This window comes from Oculina patagonica, chromosome 4 (assembly GCF_052425735.1).
Source record: "Oculina patagonica isolate OP01 chromosome 4, crgOcupat, whole genome shotgun sequence".
Lineage (NCBI taxonomy): Eukaryota > Metazoa > Cnidaria > Anthozoa > Scleractinia > Oculinidae > Oculina > Oculina patagonica.
This window is the reverse complement of record NC_135761.1, coordinates 14,232,959-14,256,756: the sequence shown is the minus strand read 5'-3', so window position 1 is coordinate 14,256,756 and position 23,798 is coordinate 14,232,959. Positions and strand designations below refer to the sequence as shown.

At 39.3% G+C, this 23,798-nt stretch overlaps 1 protein-coding gene across 3 annotated transcripts in view; it reads right to left on the bottom strand.

Moving 5' to 3' along the window:
• LOC144649583 (transient receptor potential cation channel subfamily A member 1-like) overlaps positions 1–23,798 on the bottom strand; it is a 44,045-nt gene that overhangs the window by 6,000 nt on the left and 14,247 nt on the right. For all 3 annotated transcript variants that reach the window (XM_078509097.1, XM_078509096.1, XM_078509098.1), the window contains exons 2-23: positions 22,504–22,612; positions 21,277–21,452; positions 20,179–20,295; positions 19,575–19,683; positions 18,593–18,690; positions 18,168–18,215; positions 16,768–16,901; positions 16,101–16,149; positions 15,440–15,631; positions 14,622–14,708; positions 12,975–13,060; positions 7,756–7,917; positions 7,198–7,312; positions 5,938–6,107; positions 5,217–5,301; positions 4,231–4,287; positions 3,775–3,861; positions 3,150–3,220; positions 2,438–2,546; positions 1,913–2,035; positions 765–919; positions 446–506 (exon numbers count right to left, since the gene is read on the bottom strand). In XM_078509097.1, the coding sequence (XP_078365223.1) occupies positions 446–506; positions 765–919; positions 1,913–2,035; positions 2,438–2,546; positions 3,150–3,220; positions 3,775–3,861; positions 4,231–4,287; positions 5,217–5,301; positions 5,938–6,107; positions 7,198–7,312; positions 7,756–7,917; positions 12,975–13,060; positions 14,622–14,708; positions 15,440–15,631; positions 16,101–16,149; positions 16,768–16,901; positions 18,168–18,215; positions 18,593–18,690; positions 19,575–19,683; positions 20,179–20,295; positions 21,277–21,452; positions 22,504–22,612 (2,400 nt within the window). The remainder of the gene's footprint in view (positions 1–445; positions 507–764; positions 920–1,912; positions 2,036–2,437; positions 2,547–3,149; positions 3,221–3,774; positions 3,862–4,230; positions 4,288–5,216; positions 5,302–5,937; positions 6,108–7,197; positions 7,313–7,755; positions 7,918–12,974; positions 13,061–14,621; positions 14,709–15,439; positions 15,632–16,100; positions 16,150–16,767; positions 16,902–18,167; positions 18,216–18,592; positions 18,691–19,574; positions 19,684–20,178; positions 20,296–21,276; positions 21,453–22,503; positions 22,613–23,798) is intronic.

Genomic DNA, 23,798 nt, shown 5'->3' with positions numbered 1-23,798 from the left:
TTCCCCGGACCTGGATCCGCCCCTGTTTATGGATATAAAAATTATGGTAAACACCCTCGCAGTGGATTTACCAGATCCTTCATTTCCCAATAAAGATTGGGCACACTTTCTGGCCTTCCTTGCTTTCTTGGAAAATCATATCCCGGGCTTTGGTTGCTCTGCTTCTCAAAACATCTAACATTCGAACGAAAAGCTTAGAGAGTTTGTTTCATCAAGTGTTTTCCATACTTTCCTAGCAGATGTATTTTATCGCCTGCTTCTGACGCAAGGGGCATACATTGAACAGTTCTGAACGACCGACACTTCTGCGTGGACGGAAGACACTTGAAGTTGTCCTTGTCTTCATTCTATTTCAGACAGCTAAATCCCAGGCAAAACGTTTGAGTTGATCGGCGCCCGCAAGAAAGGCATGTGTTCAGTAAGTCTTTCATTCATGTTTGCTTACCTTGGAAACTGTTTTAATTGTTTTAGTAATCATCACAATGTACAATCCAACATAATTAAATCTGAAACAGAAGAACAAAGCTTGTCAATCAGCTACAAGGCGCGACCAATCTTGCAACAAAACAAGTCAAATAGGAAACACAACCTGTCAATCAGGTACGAAAACTAGTCAAACAGGAAAAAAAAGCATGATAATTAGTTAAAAAACCGGTCAAACCGGCCCACGCTGCTTCCAGTGTAGTTTTCTAGTTTGGATGCGTTGGTGGTGCTCTTTTATCGCTGATAGTTAGCATGCATTCCATGAAGTGTAAAAGACTTACTTGCTAATATACTGTAACAGTACAATCCAGACAAGGAAAACGCAAATTCCCATTTCAGAAATATCCTGAGACCGCGGCCTGACAAGCGTGACCAGGGTCAAAACGTACAGCGTGACTTCCAGCCAATTGTTGAGGGTGCAGAGATACTTCACACCCTTATAAGGAAAAAGATGATAGACAAACAGATTTGAATCAAACTGCTCAGACGGGTCAGATGTATCTCAAGTCCAGACCTCTATTAGCAAAAAGTCAAACTTCCCATAAAAGGACACCAGTATAGTAGGACCAGAAGAAGTGCCCCTTAATGGGTAACCTGCAGTGGCGGATCCAGATCTTCAGCTACGGTGGGGCCCGCTTGACTATGAATATTGAATTCTTGGAAGAAAATTCTGGCACTTCAAAGAAAATGCGCTATTTCCCAAAAAAAATAAGGGGGGGGGGGGGGGGCGGGGCCCGCGGCACTTCAAAGTGGATCCGCCACTGGCCTGTTCCAACGTTCGGTTATTTGGGAAGCAGAGCAAAACACGAAATTAGCGCAAAGAACGGAGCGAGAAAAACATGGTGAGCGGTTTGGGGTGATAGAGCGACTCTCCGACTTACCCTCGTCTCGCGCTGCTCCCAAACTAACCGAACGCCTGGAAAGAGCTAGTCCCGGGAGGGGGGAGGCACTCGGGGGGCCCCGAGGTCCAACCCCTTACCCTTTTATATACCATTTTGACAGAAAAAGTACCCCTTTCGTTTACCTTTTATTGAAAAAAGTACCCCTTTCATATACCTACACGACACGACATATACTTAAAACAGGACGTTTTCTTGACATCTTTATGTAGCGCTTTATAATAAATAAAGGACGATACAGCCATAAGTTGCGTCTGTTCGAAATATTTACTTTAAAGGTTATTAAATATCTTAATGCCCGAATTTCCTACCCTTTCATATACCTCAACTTGTGAAATCCCTACCCTTTTATATACCTAAAGCCTCAAAAAGGTACCCCTTTCGGGCGGAGCCTCTCCGTATAGGCCATTATAGGGAGTACCCTCCCCCCGGGGAGCTAGTAGCTCATGGGAAGATCAAAACTTATTACGTGGAAGTGTCTCAATGCTCTCATAATAATGAAGAATTGAATTGCAAATTGAAGCACCTACCTCATCGAACATCTGAAAGACTTCCTTAGCCAAATTATAACCACAAGCTATTATAAGAAATACTGATACAGTAGCATGAATCCAGCTGTCTCTAAAACACAGCGCAATCAACGGTTCAGTTCCCTGTCAGCAAAACAGAAAGAGTCGGTGATTAATGCCTCCTATTTTGCAACTACTAGACTTCTTTTTTAGAAGGTTTGGTTGAGATATACGTTTGAAATTTAATGATTTTTATGACCTTTTGTTGTGATATCAGTCAATTGAGGAATTTAATTCTGATATATTTATATCATAGTTTTAAAATGATATCATTATTACAATAGTATTATGGTTTGTTTTGATTGCTCATCTCCATTGTTTGATATATCTTCTCAATCAAAACAAAAACTACGGAGTAAACGGAGAAATAATATCGTAAATAACTATGCCAATAAAGCCGGACCGCGTATCCAAACCTCCTTCACGGTTATAATTTTCTTTGTTTATACTTGATGACATATTAATGAGTTTGAGAAAGAAACTTACGCTTTCCGCTTTGGCATCCACTTGTTTTTTCATCATTATCATCAACAGCAACACAAACAAAATGTAAACACACTGGTTCAACAAGGCACACACAAGGCCAAACTTTCGCCTGTAAAAATTAAAAAGTACATCACCTTAAGTCGTATGGGTCTCGAGCTTTTGCTGTTCCCGCACCTGAACTCTGGAACAGTCTCCCTTTTTTAATCCGCTCATGTGACAATTTAAGTTCTTTTAAATTTAAACTCAAAACTTATCTTTTAAGAAAAAAAAGTATTATTCTTAGCGATTTTTACTTTTTATTACTTTTAATGCGCATTTTTAATTGTTAAGATTTACAGCCCATTTTAGCGGTTTTTAATCGATTTTATATCGTTATTCAGTAGTGTTTTTCTTCATTTTTCAACATTATAGTAAAGCGCCTAGAACAGGCCTGGAGAGGCGCAACAAAAAAATTATTTATTATAATTATTTAATATTAATAATTATAATTATATTTTATTTCGTGGCGCACCTGAAAACTAGCTGTTTAGCTAAGTGTTGCTGACCACGTTAAATAAAGATTGTTGTTGTTGTTGTTGAAGAAGACGAACAAAGGAAAAGACCTTTTGGTGGCTAAGGAAAAGCAAGTAACTAAAAAATAAAAGCAATGCTTTGTAAATTTTGTCTTCCAAAAGTATTACTGTATACCGTGATAGAATGACAGAAGTTTTACCATTTGATATCCATGAGAACTGAGCAGAGAGTATGCGTAAGACATTGAAGTCGCTGATACTTCACCATTGTCTACAGAAAAATAAAATGAAATTGAAATTCATAGTACAGTGGTAACTTCGAAGGGGGACGATGGGATTTGGGGGGGGGGGGGGGTTCGGGGGTATGTTCTTGATAAAGACCCTCAAAGAGTGCAATTCAGCAGCACGTATATTTTGACATTTCATTCCAGAGAATGGGTCAACTTTCAATCATTGCTAAATGTATAAACGCACCTGTCTTTAACGACAAATACTTATCACTTGGCTACACTAGATGTCTGACGTGATTCTTCTTGCTAAAGACTTGATCAATCGCGAAAGGGTTGTTGCAACATTATATATGCATATTGCTTTCTATTTCACCTTGAAAGTGCCTCAACCTGAATTGCTCTTTATTGCATGTTTTAAAAATACGGTTGGCTAAAATATTTGTAGGCCCAGACCTACGGGCCTACAGGCTAACTTCGCCCCTGTAGTAGACCCTTTGAGAAGGCTATTTAAAATTGGAGGTCATTATTGGCTACAACTTAACTCGAAGAGTTTAAAATACATATATTTATGTATTTGAAGTAATGAATATCTTACATGAAGAGCACTAAGTGACTCCCTGGCATTCTTTTCTTTTCGTTTTTCATCTGGCATTCCTTGTATGAATCGAAGATCGTATGAAACCTAAACAAGACGAGAAGAAAAACACTCTCACAATATTTTTTTTTAACTCTCTCATAATATAAACTTCAATCTCTTTCCAATGTTTCGTCACATTTCTCACAGTAAACTTCTATTATAACTCCACAACATATAGCAAATCACTTTCACGTCCCAGTTGTTCAAAAAAAGGATAACGCTATCCACTGGATAAATCACTATTCGGTGGATAGCGCAGAATGTTTTGTTAACACTTATACACGGGATAGCGATTTATTCGGTTGATAACGTTATCCACCCTTTAACAACTTAACTAAGCCTTGTCTAATTTCTCCAAAAAAAAAACTCATTATATAAAGGTTAAATTAAAACAAAAAAATAAGACCAATTTACCTTGTAGTTTTCATCCTCTGGATCGCCTTCATGGACAATACAGCGATCGAGAAATTTCTGCAAAGAATAGTTACAGTGTGAACCAGAAAACCATGAACACTTCAGTTACTCTATCTTGCATATGTAAATTTCTACAGAAAATCATCAAATGATAGCTCACACTGCAGGAAATATATACAAATGGACAGAGATGAGGTAGAGCAGTTTTCAATTGAGTGTCGTAAAACCAATACCAAAGTAATTACTCTGGCCAATCACAAAGGACACAGACAATCCAGTGAACCAATTAAAACTCAAAGCAAATACATGTAGCTCGCACGAAGCATGGGAAAACTTTCGCGAGCAAGTCACGATTGGTTTTGGTTTTCCTCCTGATTGGCTAAGAAAGTGGCGCGAGATTTTTAAGCCAATCACTAAGGGTAGTAATTCATAACCAAAGCAAACGCAATTTACTTTCGACACTCAAGTAAAAACCGCTCTAACAGGTTATTTTTTCGTAAATAATTCGTCAACTATTTCCTCTACTTCCTTTTTCAAAGTATAATGAAAGTGTTCACGGTTTTGGTGTTCTCACTGTAAATACACCCATTTATAAGTTACATGTATCATCAGCTTTTTCTGCTCTTTGAAATGACTGTTGTGTACGGAGCAATGGCTACAAGGTGAACACAACTAATGAAACAGTTTAATTTGCAATACTTGCTGTTTTGTCATTGTACAATTCTCCTTCAAGTTAATACCGAGCTAACTCTGCTACTAAGCCAAACTTTAAAAGTGAAAATATTATCAACTCGATTTTATTCCCCTCCTCAGCATTTAAAAGCAAAACACAAATGAAACCAAAAGTAATGATGGTTTGGTTTTCAAGAAGAACAGAATTGACAAATAATTGAAACCCATAAGAAGGACCTACGATGATGGGGATGGAAATGGATTACAATGACAATGTGGACAAAGCTCGTGTTTGTAAGTTTGGCTTGTATTACCTTGGCCACTTCTGGCATGTGTTGAACCAGGAGCTGGATCTGAGTATGAGAGCCGTGTGTCGTGCTCCGAAGGACTTCTTTCCACCTAAAAAAAGATATTTTGCTATAATGCCTACGAATAAGGTAACCTAGCTAAAATATCCATTTTCGAATTTAATTAAAGAAGAAAAGCAGGTCGGCGCCGGTAGTTATCTTCGGTTTCTTTAGCTGAAAGCTCCCCTAGGTGTGATGCTCATCCATCGCAGCCATTCGCAGATTACCCCTTTCAACATCTTGACAGGTTACCATAGGTTATCCTGACTGTTTATACTCCTGGCACTGTAATGCGAATTATCTCCAGTACGAAGTACAGGAAATAATGACATTCTACACGTTAATTCCATGGGCATATTGTTTCCCCTTTTGGTGATAGTTAATAATTATTATCTATTGTTTTATGTAGTGTATACATGTTAGGTAGTTACTCTCGCTCCAGTACGTCTTGTACCAGCCTTATCATGCAAAGTAGATTTTGTTTCCTTTCTATTTTATTTAGTTAAGTGTCTTGTCCAAGGACAACAACACAGTGACCCCGGCCAGCAATCAACCCCGGACCACGTGCAGCACGCTAACCCACTAAGCTTTAAGTTTACATTTGAAAAGAAAACATTTTTTTTATTGCAACACACACAAAGAAAAACATCACAAAAAAAGTAAAGAAAACATAATAAAGAGAACGTACCTCCTGTGTTCAACTATCGCCATAGCAACGGCTTCTTGCCTTGCCTCGATGGCAATATCCAAGATGTTCTGGTTTCTCTCGTTTACTGAAACAAGTTGTTCCGATTTGGAAAGCAGATATTTCAGGATTTCAGCGTGACCTCCCTTGGCTGTCATGTGAAGTGCCGTGTTCTGGAAGATAAATTTGTCATCTATTTGATACGTACAATTAAAACTGTCTTAGCCACAAAGTACCGGTTCTGTCTTGGGCGTACCCGATTGAGAAAAACATAAATCCAAGGCCTAATTATTTTTATAGCTCGATTCTTCTATCGTTCAAAAGTCATCAATAGGGGACAATAGGCAACCCCGACGGCGACAATGTCGACTAAAAACTGAATTTAAAATTTTAGTGTGTTTATTGGTGCCAGAACTTTTCTCCAAACCCGTCATTACATTTAAACTAGTAACACGAAAAATTGGCCGTTGGGATTTACGTTCCCCAAATTACCCAGGAAACTACGCAAAATTTGGTCACGTCACGTCGTCCCATTGGAAAAGAAGGGAAGGTACATACTAGTTATGCAACGCTTTCGAGTGGTATACTAAAAGGCTCGTGTGTATACCGAGAAAATACAAGTGACTCGTGGGATATTCCATAGTATACCACGAGAAAGTGTTGTGTAACTATTTTAAACCATGCCATAGAAAATACGCTTACTAAATTTCGTCGAGAATACAGTCGCAGCGCACTATGGGAAGGTTGGGTTGAATACCGTCGAATATACAACGGCTTTCCTGTATTCTGATTGGCTGTATTTTCTATGGCATGGTATAAATCAATGTATCAAGATGGACGGGTTTACGTAAGGTCCCTAGTTGGGTGTGCGACAGTACACTGTGTATTTTGGTTGATTAATTCTGCCTCGTAACAGACAAAGGATAGGCTGACAAGCTCTTAAACTGAAAGATGGAGTATCTTGGAGTATAACTACTCCCCCCCCCTCCTGTTAATGGGATAATTAGCCTATCATAAGTTATCCCCCATTCAAATATTAATCAGAAATGTATGTCATATTGCCTCAAAGAAAGGAAACAATGTCGCCCCGAAAATAGAGACCACGGCCAGAATCCAGGCTTTGGGATTCGGGACCGGGGGAAGAAGCGCGCAAAAAGAGTTCCTTCGGTTTTCTCGCGCATCTCGGCCCAAAAGGAAAAGAGAATCTGTTCATATCCTAGAATCGAACTAATAGTTAATTCATAGCTACATGTAGATACATACCTGATTTTTGTCAGTTACATTTAGACTCTCTGGTTTACTCGCCAGAATCAGTTCAGCTGATCTTTTAGATCCTTGTAGCGCAGCATAGTGCAGGGGAGTTTGACCGTGTACGTCACTGAAGGAAAAATATATAAAAAGTGTATTCTAAAACTAGCTGACTGTGAGGCAAAATTTCCAATGAGTTTCGGGCAGCAGGAAAACATTTAATTTCACTTTCTTTAGGAACAAGCTAATACGGGGCTTATTTACCGGGAACAGGGGTACCAGGGAAAAGGGTTACAATTTCCATGTGGATCAAGGGGTGTAGACGAAAAAAAAACTAGAACGAATGTGGCTTTTTAAGTACACACGAGAACAACTCTCTCCCCACCCCTCCTTTGTAAAGTAGTTTTAAGTTTATACATGATGCAATCTTCCAACAAAACCTGATTGTATTTATACAATTGTGAAGACTTTTCCGACCTTTTTACATAAATGAAATATTTGACCTGAAAGTAACGACTCGAAATTCTTACGGCAGCGTAAAATAATTGCTCGGTTTCCCCCCCCCCCCCTCACCTATCAATTTTTGCTCCCTTCTTGAGAAAGAACTCCACTAGCTCGTCGTGTCCTTGCTGTGCGGCAAGATGAAGAGGCGTTCTCTCGTAAACATCGTTAGCATTTACCGTTCTCTTTCCACGACCGTCCATCAGTTTCTTAGCAACGGATGTACATCCATACCTGTTATAACAAATTGGAAACAAACAAGGTTTTCACGTTTATCAAACACACCAATATAATTAGAATATCAGAAAATTTATCATCTAAAACATTTAATTTCCAATTTATAAAAATGTTAATAATACCATAAGTATGACTTAATATGACGTAAAGCCGAGGAGGAGTGTTTTCCTTTTAATTCCTTATTTTATATCCACACAACTAAGCTGCAAGCAAAATGAAGCAAAAGCCACATCAGTTCTTTTCTTTTCGGCGCTACCAAATACAGTGATCAAAGGAAGTTCGTACAATATGGAAAATCTACCATGTTGATGAGTCGGTATTTTAAGAGACAGGTGGAAATTCAATAGGTAGCAAAATTGAAAGCCGGGACCGAGAAAACGCAATCCGAACACGAAATTGAAAGCTAACGTTTGTTGCTCGGATCATTGCGCGCGAGTCCAGAGTATTCCAGAGAACTTCAAATTCGTAGAATGGAAAATTCTTCTTTGGGTACTAACGCTGCCTCGTCCCCAGGCGCCGATTGGCCGGACGTTGCGGCGGTAAGGCGGGAAAACAGGGAGCGCGGGGATTGATGGTTAGGGAGCGAGCCGCGGAGCGGCGTCCGCTTCCCCGTTCGCATCAGGCCCAGAACGCCAAGCGAACCGTGCACGTCAGTCCCACAACACCAAGCGAACCGTGCATGACCAAGGACGAGGACGCCTGGGGACGAGGCAGGTACTAACGCAATTATAGCACTAAACTCTCCTTCTTGCAAGCTAGGATGTCGTTGGCAAGATGTGCGTGAACACAGCGTTCCTCTTGCTGTATTTGGAGCTGTTCTCAACTTTGTGCTGTCTGTTCTGTCTGCTGGCGGAAACACACTGTTAATCGCCCTTATCCTGAAATTTCGACAGCTCCGCAATGATCCATTCAATCTCCTTATGGCGTCTCTCGCTGCCTCCGACTTACTGATTAGTCTTCTGGTTCAACCGTTGCATGGTGTGTGTTCCCTTATCGGAGAAAAATGCTCATCTTCGTTGGGCATCCATTCCACGGTCGTTTTCTATTTTTTTACCTTCTTGGTCGTCTCTTCATGCCTTAACATCACTATAATGACAATAGAAAGATATATCTTCATAGTGAAAGCCTTGCGATATCAATCCATCGTGACTAAAACCAGAGTTATCCAGGCTATATTTATCAGCTGGGTGATAAGTGCGGTATTTCCGTTACCGCGCTTATTCCCGTTCTTTCCGATGATCGCCATCAGAGTCCTTCAGATTATCATGATCTCGTCGGTTTTGGCTGTCCTTGCTTTCTGTTATATGAAAATATTCTGCATATCTCGGCGCTACAAGAGACAGATAATTCCGCAGTTGCGAGATTTAGTTCAAGGACCCAGGGAACACAACTTTAAAAGCGTAAACACTGTGTTTCTGGTGGTTGGTGCAGTTTTCATAAATTTTTTGCCACTACTAATTATTCAGGTTTTATTAAATGGTGATCTTGTTAAAGATCAAGTAAAAATCCTTCAACCTTTTGCTGTGACTTTTTTTCTCCTCAACTCGAGTGTAAATCCATTAATAATGTTTTTAAGATCGAGAAAACTTCGCAGATTTCTGAAGAAACTTTTCAAATGTAAGACTGTGTAACACTTAAACTGCTAAACGTATTTTGAAAGAGTTCGAAAGTGAAGGAATGGCAAATAAAAAACTCACTTGGCACAAATTAGAAAAGGTTTTTGTTTTAATAATGTATTTTTTATGCACAGTAACTGTGTCGTTTTCCGGGGGAAGGGAGTACCTACAATAGTGTACTGTACGGGGGGTGGGGGGAGGGGGGTCCGCCCTAAGAGGGTATCTTTTTCAGGATGGAAGTAAATGAAAAAGTAGTGATTATATAATAAAACAATGTTAATAGAACTCAATACCAAAAGTATGACTTGGTGTGACGAAAAGCGAGAAGGTGTTTTCCTTTAAGGTATCACGGAAGGAAAATTGGCATTTTCGTTCCAAGTGACATTGTGCGCAAACCAATTATGATAACCCCAATAAAGTATTTATTTTCTGAAAGCTTATTGAATAAAGATTGTAACTTTGGATTTTGTTTTGATCATATAGACCAAAATAAGCAATTTCAGCATTCTGTTTGCAATTATGATGTTGCGCAACATTTGAGAACACATTTACGTAAGCGCCTAAACTTTTATGTGAAATTTGATCTACATAAAATGGTCTAAAAAAATGTCTCAGATTTGTCTTTTCTTGCTCCATTATTTTTTATGAATTTTTATTTCTTGAAGAAGCCCTAAGAACGCCATTTTTCCTTCCGTGATACCATAAATTCCTCATTTTAGATTCACACAATTAAGCTGCTAGCAAAAGCCATACACATCAGTTCTTTTCTTTTTGGTCCTACCGAATACAGTGAAAAAAGGTAGTTCGTACAATATGGAAAATCTACCTTGTTGATGAGTGTCTTTGTTGAGACAGGTGGAAGTTCAATAGATAGGAAATTGAAAACCGGGGTTAAGGAAACGCAATCCGAACATGAAACCGTTAGCAAACGTTTTTTGCTCAGACTATTGCACGCGAATCCTGTCTGCTCCTCAGAATTTTAAATTCATAGAATGGAGAATTCTTCTTTGGTTACGAACGCAATACTAGCACCAAACAAGCAAGCACAAATGTTTTGTGGCGTCAGGTCTCAGAAATAGCCGAACAAAAATAACATAAACGACCTGCCAAAAAATATATGCAGAAGTATATGTGGTTAATATAAAGTGAATTATTTATTTAACAGAATAAATTTCAATTTTATTACATTTTCACTTAGCGTCCTAAAATATTAAGGAAAAAATCATTTGAGGTCCTACATGTACCTTTTGGCGATTTACAATATTAATCTCTTTCGTTGTTTGGATTAATATTTATTTATTGTTTTGTTTTTCTCTTTTCTTTCTATCTTTGTCGGTTAAGGTAGCGATGATTTTGCAGTCAAACTACAAATAACTCTGACTTTCATACTCATATCATTTTTCTTTACCGAACATTTTCTGGTTCTAGTCTTTTGCTTTTTTGTGCTTTGTTCTTTTTGCTTGTTGTGAATACTTGAAAACTATAGAAAACACTCGCCTGTAACTTAAGCTAAATTGATCTCAACAAGAAAAAAATAATAATTAATTTTGATAAATAAATAAATCATTTTCAAGACGCTAAAACGACGTATTTGGAGAAATGTTTTTATTCTTCTTTGTGTCTCTGTTTTGGTGAAGGACATTTTTGTCACATTTTGGTATCTAAAGATCTTTAAACCAAGTACAACAAGAGGATTTTTAATTTGTAATTACTTATTTATTTATACTTCAACACTTCTTATTCTAGTTATTTTAAAATAAGTTTATAGCAGTTTACGTGACACTCAAGCAGTTTATGTGTTACATGGTCTTACATTTGAACAGTTTCCTCAGAAACCTGCGAAGTTTTCTCGATCTAAAAAACATTTCAAACGGATTTACACTCGAGTTGAGGAGAAGAAACGTTTCAGCAAAAGGATGAAAGATTTTCACATGATCTTTAAAACGACTAGAATCCAATAAAAACTGAACTATCAACAATGGTGCGTAACTTATGAAAATAGCACCAACCACCAGAAACACAGTGTTTACGCTTTTAAAGTGCTGTTTCCTGGGTCCCTGGGAAATAATCTGTCTCTTGTAGCGCCGAGATATGCAGAATATCTTCATATAACAGAAAACAAGGACAGCCAAAACCGACGAGATCATTATAATCTGAAGGACTCTGATGGCGATCATCGGAAAGAACGGAAATAAGCGCGGCAATGGAAATACCGCACTTATCACCCAACAGATAAATATGGCCTGGATAACTCTGGTTTTTGTCGCGATGGATTGATATCGCAAGGATTCCACGATGAAGATATATCTTTCTATTGTCATTAAAGTAATGTTAAGGCATGAAGAGGTGAACAAGAATGAGCCGAAATACATAAGAACCGTCAGACGAATGTCCAACAGAGATGAACATTTTTCTGAGATAAGAACACATATACTCATAGCACCATGCAACGGTTGAACCAGGAGACCAATCAGTAAGTCGGAGGTAGCGAGAGACGCCATAAGGAGATTGAATGGAACATCGCGAAGCTGTCGAAATTTCATGATACCGGCGAGTAATATTATGTTCCCTCCAATGGACACAACAGACGACAGAGTGCTGAAAATAGCTCCAAATACAGCAAGAGGAACGCTATAATCTCGCACATCTTGCCAACGAGAGCCTAGTTCGTAAGAAGGAGAGTTCAGTGTTGATGTGTCCCTAACCGTTGAAGTATTCTCCATCCTACGGAATTGAGGAACACTCTGGAGTCGCGTGAAGTGGTCTGAGCAATAATCGTTCGCCAACTCACTGGGTTGTTATTTTGCGACGTTTTCAGGTGGTGCTACCTCTGATTCACCTGTCCTAGTCATGAAGCTCATAAGCTTTGTAGATGTTCTATTGTTTCAGTATTTTTTTCGATAAAGGAAATAGCTACGACAGCAGAGAAGGTGAAGTGTTAGGCTATTGTACGGCTTTTGCTCTTGGAACGAATCGAACGCGTGTGGATTCGCATTTCTCTTTTGTCAAAATTGTGTTTTCTTCGGATAAACATTGTTTTGTTCTATATATTTTCAGGCATTCGGCTGATTCTGTCCCAGCGGGACTCTCTTATACCCCCTAAAACGTACGACGAGCAGCCCCGTCATTTTTATAGGGGTGTCCCTCCCTGGGTGATTCTGTTAGCCTTGGGTGAATCAGTGGGGTGAAATTAAGCGACAGGTAATCAACGCAAACGCAAAAGATGGTGTGGTTTAGCAATTTTTTGTTGAAACCTAAAGCTTGGTTTTCACTACGTACAAAAGCTTTTTCAAGAGTCGATATAAAGATACAAGGAACAAAAGAGTGTGATTCTCTCGTTTCGTGTTTCCAAGCGTTTTTTATGTTGTCTTATATCCATATAGTACTATCATATGTCTTATATTTTAATTGTTAATGAGTATGAGTAGTATAGGGTACCTGGCAGCAATGTGCAACGGCGTCTCTCCTGCACCATTTGTTATGGTAGCTCCTGCTCGATATTTCATCAGTATAATGGATGCATCCTGAATTAAAACAAATAAATGGTGCTTTTGTAAAAATGACACTTGCAACTTGCACTTGGTAATTATACCGATACGTCCATACACGCACGAAGAAACCCTTTTTCTAGCATCATAATCGGTGGCTCATAAGCAAACAGACAAGGGGACCCTCACTACTGTTGTAATGTTTAAAGACGTCGTCCTCCATCTTCCTCCATCGTCCTCAATTTATTAAGGAAGCTTATTGCACAGTTGACAGTGGCGGATCTAGGGGAGGGGTCCCAACAGTAGAGGCCTCAAGGGCCCTGAAAATTTTTTTGAGAGCGTCCCCCCTTAGTCTAGGGTCTGGATGATCAACCCCCCCCCCCCCCCCACCGCTTATTTGAAGGCCTTAATCCGCCACTGGTTGAGACAGCTTAGAGAGCCAATAGTTGAATCCACTAGAGCTCAGAATTGCCGGTCAAATTAAAGTTGCCGGTCAAAATTGCCTAAGTCATGCACTGGGCAACGTTCTACAGCTGCTCCCCAACTAAACGAACGCCGGCAACAGGCTAACCTTCATCCTCTTCCCCAGGGCCACGCGTATTTTTTTTAAATGACATGACGTAGTGGCCCTGGTAACGGTAAAAAATATGATTTTTTTGATTGGCTGATAAAAACTGCATGCGTAATTAGGTAAAAAAACGAAACGCTTCTACGCAATTTTGGTTATACTTCCGGTCATCGAAACAATTGAAGATGCAGCGGAAAGTTTGAAAATGTAACCGGAAAAAGACCGAATAACACTGGGAGTTTGTTGGAATAACGTATTCACGAAGCAGACCTTTGTTTATGAACGAATGACAAATACATCACCTGTAAGGTGTGACTCGGTTGTACTTTTTATTGCATTAAAAATATTGCAAACATTTGCACTATCAACTTAGCTTATACAAGATATACACACTAAAGGGTCACTAAATGAAGTTCATGAATTACATGAAGATTTTGAAATTCAATGTGATATTTCTTACCGCTGCTCAATAGAATGATACCTCGTCGATCAGCGGCTATTTTGGTTCTGAATTTTCTACAATACCTCCACATGGCCATAAATAAATTTCATAGTATCATCAACCGTCGGAACGTTGTCAGCTGATGATATCCACGACTCCATGTACACTGTAACTCCAATTCCTCTGGATTCTAACTTTTCTATCTGCCGTCAGATAATATTGGGTGTAGAGACGACACAACAACATCAACACATCTATCAGCCATGCAATTCAATGAGTTCCAAACGAATCGAATTGTGTAAGTTAAAATATTAACGACTTGAATTGCCAAAACCAGCTTTCAAAATTCGCTTTCTACTCGTCTCAGTCTGCCCCAGCCTTCCCCTTTCTTTTACTGAGCAGGCGCAGACGAACATTTATGCAGAGGGCATGCGCTACCGGATGTCGTGGATTTTACGACATCCGGTAGTCAGTGTTACCAGAGCCCTTTGTTTCGCCGACCACGTGACCAAAAGAAACGGAGGCTCTGGGAACGAGAATGGCTAACCTTCAACTAATTTCAGTAAAAACAAAGATTCAAAAATTACCTTCACACAGCCTTTACACGCTGCATAGTGAAGTGGCGTGTTACCAAGGCGATCCTTTGCCCGAATTAGAGAATTAGCTTTCACGTCCTGATAAAAAAAAACAACACAGGTTTTAAAAAGGGACCACTTCTCCTGGAGTCATTATTTTGTGAAAACTGCATTTTTCGTCACCGCGAAGACATGCAACGAGGAAACATCAATGCTAAAAAAGTATGATTTTGTAGCGACCAACATTTTGCCCAGATATTATTAAGTTAAATATTTTTGAATGTGATATAAGCGATGAAATTAAGGCACTACTTCGTTTTAGTTGGTTGGTTTTATTGGCGTTGAAGTGTTCGATGTAATTTAGTTTCTCAACTTGTTGTAACACATTGGTTGTTTTCTCCGTTTGCAATAAGCTCAGTAAGGAAATCAGCTCTGTACTTTGTCATTGATGATTGGTCGGTCGGTCGGCCCGACGGACGGCCTTTCGTTCGGTTGGTCGGTCGGTCGGTCGGACGGCCTTTTGTTCGGTCGGTCGGTTGGTTGGTGGGTCGGTCGGTTGGTCGGACGGACGGACGGCCTTTTGTTCGGTCGGTCGGTCGGTTGGTTGGTTGGTTGGTTGGTCGGTCGGTCGGTCGGTCGGTCGGTTGGTTGGTTGGTGGGTTGGTTGGTGGGTTGGTTGCATGTCCGTTGGCTGTTATGTTGCCGTATTGACAACCGCTCTTATTTCAGTGATATTTTTCATCTTCAGTACAAAGTTATGTTTTCTCTGCAATGTTGCGTTTCGTTCTTTGAGTAGCATTACAGGGTAAACCGAAATAGTTAATACGAACCTTTAAAATTTCCTTGACAATATCAGAACTTCCGATAGCGTAGTGCAAAACTGTTTTGTTCTCGGAGTCTCTGACATCCACATTTGCTCTGTTTTCAAGAAGAACTTTGGCGGTCTCGTAACAATTGCATTGTGCCGCCAACATCACCGACGTCCGACCCTCATAGTCTGTTGTATTAATCTGATCCACATCCTGCAACCAAGAAAACAGATAAACTTTTTCATCTTGCCTAGGTGACAAATCAAGCCGGCGTTGAAGCCCAGTTTCAAAGGCGTCTCTTGCCAATCTGTCCCTTGATGGGATGCTAGTCCATCGCAGGTTATTTCCCCCCCCCCCCCCTCCCCCCGAATTCCCTTCAAACATTTCACCCTGCCTAAACATTAGCTTAAAAAATTGCCAGAACCCAGTTATTTTTCTCGGTAGAAAAAGATGCACTTTTGAGTGCAATACTACGCAACGAACATGGTCATGGCATGAACTAGGACCGCTCGAACGGCTCGATCTTGTGTCCGACACACTAAAACCCATTAAGAACTAATACCAAAAGGAGATGGATTAAATAGTTCTCACAATGAAACCGAATAAGAGATCTTGGGATTTCAAGGATATGGAACAATTGTGAAAATTCTTGCAAACTCGTGTCTTGTCTGAAGGCGCCTACCTGTCTGAGGAGGTATGAGATCACTTCTGCATGGTTCGATTGAGCGGCCCTATGGAACAAGAATAGGACAGCGACGTTAGTTAGTTGGTATCCAAAGAAACTGGTGCAGTTGGCTATAAGCTTGATCGTAGGGATTAATATTTTTAATCGGTTGGTCAGATGAAATCTACCCACATTGCCATTACGGAGGGATTACGCTCAATACGTCTGACGGCGGCTAATTTACTCGGCATTGCTACGAGGTGACGTAAGACGGATACATATGAACAATCATAGAAAAATCCAGAAAAAAGGGAAACAAGAGAACATTCAGAGATTGAAACCAAACGTTTTCGACCTGATGATGACAACAAGTCAAAAACGTTTGGTTTCTTTTTGAATTGTATAACTTTTAATCTTGTAAATAATATTTTTATTTAGAGATTGGTCGCTTAATTTCCAATAACATTCTAAGCAAAAAAGCAAAGAGTGAGGTTTTATCAGTTTTTTCAATAATAAATTACTTCGACTGGCTAATTTAAGTGAACCGCACGTGCACAGGGATAACACGAAAATCGTTAAAAAGGTGACCACGAATTTCTTTTTTTGTGTGATTCATGGAATTATAATTCAGTGCCCAGCAATTATGCAAACTGAAATAGGAAAGGACTTGTTAAAAATGTCTCACTTGTGAATTGGCAACATTCCATCTTGATCTGGAGGTGGGTCCAAGATGAACGCCACAGCCTTCATTAAAATATCCAGGATGTCCATGTACCCGTATGAAGAGGCCAGATGAACAGGTGTGCTGCCGTCAGATGACTGAAATGAACATGCATGAGTTCATATGTGAAATTAACTATAAGGTATAAGGCAGTTATTTAATGACTCTTACACCCGAAATCAAAGTAATTTTATCTAGCGATATAGCCTTCACTCAGCCAATCACAACACTCCCAAACAGAACACAATGAACCAGTCAGACAACAGTAAAATCTTGCAATTGGTGACAAGCGCGGAAAAAGACGCGAATCCCATTCACAACTTGTTTTAGTTTCAAATTGTTCCTGTTTGGCCAAGATAAGTCTGTCATTCTTACAAAACAAGTGCTAAATATGAGGCAAGGAAGGTGGGGGTAAGTAAGTAAGTAAGTAAGTAAGTAAGTAAGTAAGTAAAGTCTTTATTTAACGAGGGTAGCACCAAAATAGCATAAAAACACTAACAAACCAGTGGCCCTCAATAATTATTTACAATAAAATATAAAAATACACAGAACAATACGAATATTAAAACTATGGATAAACTATAAAATATTACGAATAAAAATACAAGAAATACGAGATAAAATATTAAAAAGGTAAAAAGAGTAAAAGTGCAACTAAATTACAAAATAAAATGATTTAAAAGCTGCTGTTCTTTAAAAATTATCTTCCAAATAGAGTTCCTAAAAGCTTTAATCGTTGATAATTTTCGCATAGATGAGGGTAGGCTGTTCCATTCTTTACAAGCAGTCACGGTGAAAGTTCTGCCACCTTCAGTTAATCGTTTTATAGCTGGATGGACAATATTAAAGTTGGCGTATTTTGTACTTCGTGAATGAGTCTCGCTAGTAGCTTAAGTAAGCTTTTCAGATAGGTGGGTACATGCACCTGTAAACGCTTGTATATAATACAGCACTTAGTTAGTTTAGGTCGTTCGGTAAATGGTATCCAGTTAAGTTTATTGAACAGTTTGACAGAGTTCGCTTGGCGATCGGCATGTAGAATTACTCTTGCTGCCCTCTTCTGCAGTTTTAGAACACGTGTGAGGGTATGTTTATCGCAGCTGGTCCAAACCACGCTCACATAATCTATAACCGGTCTAATCATGGTGTTATACTAATAGTAAAGTAGTCTATGTTTTAGAGGTAAGCAGCATTTGATCCTCTTTAAAATTCCTGTCCGCTGCGACAGTTTTAAACATATTTTGTCCACATGAGGGATAAATGTTAGTTCATGGTCGATCTCTAGACCCAAGAGGAACAGAATGTCCCAGTTCTCACGCAATTTGTATTCAGTTCTTAAAACGTATAGATAGGTGACGTCTGACCTTCACTGAGTTTGGTGCCGCTCCTTCATCCAGGCAAAGCTCAACAACCTGTTAACAAAAGATCGTTAGGTATTAAAGTCAAATATGTTCGCCATATTAAAGAAGCATGGTAATATCTATTGGCAACAATTCAGCTTCGTGATAAACTTATTGAGCTTGCCATTAAGTGTTCATGAAGAGCTGTTTGAATGGATTCAGTCTTTTCATCAAACGACAAGTGAGGGTCCCAAGAGGCTAACGTTTCCAGTGTTCATTGAGTGAAAATATGGCCCGCTAGCGACAAGTGAGGGTACATTTTTTATTTTTACCACCAACCGTTGGTATTGAGTTAAGTTTAAAGACTTCAGTTTAACTTTCAACAGAGAAAATCCTTTTATTCGACTAATCCTTGTTATGGCAAACACTTTTTAAAGCAGGTCGTGTACCTTGGCCACTCCACTCTCCACCGCCATATGAAGCAGCGTGCTATCAGTGTTATCAACATGAAGAAGAATGTCGTCACGTGGGATTCCTTGGCCTTTAGCTGCCATAAAAGAAAAAAATTAAAATTTTTATCACTTTCTCGTCCTCCGTCTATGCTATAGTGAAAAACATTTGCTACATGTTTTGTGGAAATCTTATTACCCCCCCCCCCCCCCCCCCTTTCCTCCCCCTTTTTTTTTCCTCCTTTTTTAAACCCCCCCCAATTTTTTTTCCACACCCCTTTTTTTTTTTTCTTTTTTAACGTCTTCCCAACAATTTAAAATATATTTACCCCCTTTTTTTTTTCCCCCCCCCCTATTACGGACTCTCCCTATTACGGACACTAAACAATCCCGAGCGTGTCCCCTAAAAAAAGAGTTGACTGTAAACGGTCTTAGACAAGACTTTTACCATATCGAAGTACCTATCCTCGAGCAACTCAACCTCGTATGCTCGCAGAGCTATAAACGTTTACTGAGATGTATTTTTTGTTAATATTTATCTGAAAACTTGCGGTCACGTCATCACGTTCTTCTAGTCGTGATGTTATTAATTTGTGTTCTTTGATCAAAATGTCTACTCTTGGTATTACTTCCAAGAGCCGATCCCACAACATCACTGCAGTGTGAGGGGGCACATGTTAACCTTTGCGCCAACTCGTCAATATATGAGAGGTAGACGTTGATGCCCGGAAACGTCTGCTCTCTTTTTCCACAATTTTAATTGGTCTATCACTTTTATCATGAGCCTCTGGCTCGGGAGACTGGGCAACTACTCCCCGTGCTTTTGATGTTAAATAAATTACCTTTACCTTTTACTAAATAGCATCCCCAGGAGTAAAAGGGATGAAAGCAAGATAATAATATAAACAGAATTTTTCGAAAAGCGTGACCAATGACTCCACGATCAATAACTTAGCCATGAGGGCAAAAGTACTATACTCACCATAATGGAACAGGCAGACCATGACGTCATAACATCCGTGCAAGGCAGCATGCGCAATAGGTGTCATGTTTTTATGATCACGTGCTAAAATCTTGGCATGGTGCTGTAACTATATAACAGAAAAACATTAATTATAATTTTGTTAGCTCTTAAAACTGTAGTTTAAATTTGTGGCAAATAAAGAAAGAATTTGCAGAAATTCTTGTCTTGTATCTATGCATTTTACTTGATGGGGAAAACAGCCATCAGTACAACAGCGAATCAAAGGTAAAAGAAAACATTGATATAGTATACAGTCAACTCTCCCTCAACGGACACCTCCATAAGACCGACACCAGGTGTAGGTCCCTGCCGGTCTTTCAGTCATTTTACTGTTACCAAACTCTCTCTAAGACGGACACCTCTCTAAAACGGACAGTTGGAGCCGGTCCCGAAAGTGTCCGTTTCAGAGGGAGTATAATTATTGTACTGGCCTTGAAGAAGACTAGCTCTGCTAGTTGAAATATTTGCCAATAAATACCAACTTTGCAATGAATTTGGTTTCAAAATAATGAGTTTTAACGAATGAAATGACGCTGTAAAAACAGAACAGATGTTCTCATACCAAGAGTTTACAAATGGCGACACTGTTGGCGTGATCCAGGTGAGCGGCAATGTGCAGGGGGGTGCATCCTGAATTGCCGATTGCGTTTGGATTGGCGTGACCGTCACGCAACAGAGCCTGCAATGTCAGGTAGCAATAATTAGTACTAAATCAACCAATACCATGTGGATAAATGTAACCAATACCAGACTCAATGACCCAAGCTGCTCGGAACAAAATTTCCGAGTTCTCCCAACAGCAGTTGAATCTATAATCTGGTTTCTTAGCAGTACAACTGATCTCGTCCTTAAACAAGAAAGACGATCAGGCTCGCATGCCTCTAAACTTTATGGATTAAGTCCAGGCAGTTCTCAGATCCACCTCGAGAAAAAAATTGAGTTACCAACTGTGGGAGACGCAGTGACCTGATTGTTAGTACGTTGGATTCCCGATCGAGCGCTGCGGGGTTCATTGTGCTGTAATCTAAGACTTAGCACTTAAGACGGATTCCGCTGAAGGTTCGAGCAATGAGTGCGAAAATTAAGTACCAAAAACCTACTCACAGCACGGCAACATTTTGTATACTATTTTAAATATCTTATCGAAATTCATTTGTCTTAGTGACCCCGTAATTAAATTCTAAAGCATTCTCGACCGTTTTAACTGAAATATTGACAACTTCAAATCCATTTTTCTCTCGCGGGGTCAGCTTGAGTGCTAAATTTTTGGCAGGTTTTTGTAAGCTGTACTTAAACTGTTACCATGCTAAGAGGCCTTTTTGGTAACTTTATTTTTGCCTGCTCGAATGTTGGGCGGAAACCATCTTAATTATATTTCACAGTGCCTGTCTCCACTTAAGTGAATAAATTGATGTCTAATCTAGAACACAGACCTCTCAAAGTCAGACAGAGTAAGATTTGGGTACGAGATTTATGGGTGTCAACAAATGGTAAGGGCAGCATGGCAAAATGGCGACCTGTTATGGCAGTAGCATCCCACTCAAAAGGAGAAGCAATACTGTTAGTCGCGTCATGTTAATGAAATCGGAGTTAAGCGTGCTAGCGCGATGACCTCGAATGCTTTAAATTTGGATCGTTCTTAACCTACAGCTCCACTAACCAGAACAATGTCAAGGTTTCCAGTCCTCGCCGCAGTGTGCAACGCTGTGTCATCTCTGTCGTCATGTGCATCCACGTCAGGTTTGTAGCGGAGCAGACATTGCACGATATCAAGCTTCTGAGCCCCCACTGCACAGTGTAGAGGTGTCTTACCATACTCGTCATGCGCATCTATGTCTGCGAGGAAAATTAAAAAAAATGGGATTTATATAATCCACTATACCACGATTTAAGTAGATAGCACTTTTCTTGAACTTTTTCTCTTTTTTTTCCTTTTTGACCTACACAGCACTTAAAATTAATTTTCTTTTGTTTTTAATCTTGGCGTAATGGTACCTGTTAAGAGTATAGATATAGTTGGTGGAAAGAAACCTATTTTTATTTGTCCGTTTTGAACGCCATCTTTATTGCTATTTCTCCCGTCAAGGAACATCGTTATGAACTGTTACTCATTGTTTTGAACACAGGTGCTGTATTTTTATCGTAGAGAAGAAAAAGTTGGCGACAAAGGTATGTACGAAGAAAGGTTCTTTTTAACATTATAATGTCCTCTACGCATTTCAGACAGTTAAATAAGAGGCCTGCAATTAGAAAATGATTGCATATTAAAGATTTTACGATGAGATCAATATTTGTGCTTGAGATAAATATTAATAACACAGTATCAAAATGACTATTATTAGTCACGAATCAGAATGGAATTTCTAAATATTGGCATTTAATTTAGCAATACAATATATATCAAGTTCTCAAAGCCCTTACTTGACATCAACTTAATTTAACCACTTTATTACAAAATAATATTTCGCATGCTAGTTGTTAATTTTTTTTTGTTTTTGCGTCAAGGAAAAAAAATCTTCTGCCGCAGTTTGTTGACCACTGGGTCGATTTAGACAGTACCATTTTCTCGCAATTGTCGATGGCACTTGAAATGCCTACGTGATGAAATGTCCCACTCGTCTAAATCAAACCTAAAACTTGCAACGATCGTCCAGACAAAAAAAGTGCGCACAGAACATAATCATGAGAGCCGAGCAGTGTCGAAAGGAAGCATGTTGCATGCAACGGTTGCAAACGAGAGTTGACAGTGTAAAATCGCTCCTTGATTATTTCTGTCTAGAGCTGTGAAATGCGTATATCGCCCGTTGAGTGATATAAGGTATTTTTTTATAATAAACGGTTGTTAAGGTATGGAACAACATATGAGTGACAACAGTGAGTGTTTTACCCTTTCCAATAGATAGAAGATGTTCTACGTCACTTTCTTTGCCATTGAGAACAGCTTTATGAAGCCCTCCGTGATGATCTCTGTTGTTAAATCGTAAATTGATCCTTCCCTGCGAAATGAAATCCATAACTGATCAACAGCTTGCTTACTACAACAGACAACTGATATATTTTCTATACTGAATACCGTGAAAGCAGTGCTGATAGTAATCTCCTCCCCCTCCCCGAAAGTATACGTAAGGCCCCGAGTTTGAAACAGAAAACCCTCCCATAATCTCAGTCTATCCCCGTCCGCGAATTTCAGCTCATGAAGTTTTGATTAATTGACTTTAATTCTTCCCAATATAACGACCCTTACTGCAGGTTTGTTTCGTTTGTTTTTTTATTGCATCGTGTTTAGACTTCATCCGAAGGCTATAAAAATATACTTGTGTTCCATACGTATTGTTTAGAGATATTTTATCTTTTCAATAATTTTCTAATATACACTTAAAAAATTTTTGACACAAACTCCGTACTTAATAACCCTTTTTGAAACGAAAAGTTCTTTTGATGTCAACACCCCCGCACACATTCACCGTAAATAGGCCCACCAAAAAGGTCCACAGAACAAAAAAGCCAAAAAAGGCCAAGGCTCATTGTCCCAGTAGTTTTCATTGTGGTCCTTTCTGGGCCACAATGAAAACTACTGGGACACCAGTAATTGTGTTACCCTTCAAAAGTCGGTTTTTTTTTTTTTTTCCTATTTTCGGTATTTCTCTTTGCTGTCTATTTCGCGAATTTTTAACGGTTACAAAACAACGAGAATTTCCATGCTACAGATTTTTGTTTTAATAGAACACTGTATCAAATAATGCCAATTACTAATATTCCGATTCTGTAAACAGATTGCATAATTGCTGAGGATCTACACGACAAAATATACTAGAAATGGGAAAAAGTCAATATACTAATATTTCCTTTGCTATAATTAAGCACGTTTAAAACATGGAAATTCACAATCCCACGTAAAACTATTTCTCATTTTCCGCAGTTTCGTTAAGACGTAACGCAGCAAGCCAATCAGAAACTCCATTGAGGCAACCACATGCAGTTGAGGCAAAACGGGGGAAAACGCGCCTAGCCTGGCATTACCGTTTTTAGTTGGTTGAAAAAAAGACAGCAGCTTTTCTTGGTTGGTTAAGTTAATCGCACTATGCACAAGTTTTTTTCAATCAAACACGGTAACTTGATATAACTGCTCCGTCTAGTGCAATTAGACTGATAAAATGAACATCGCTTGTTCCAAAAATGCTG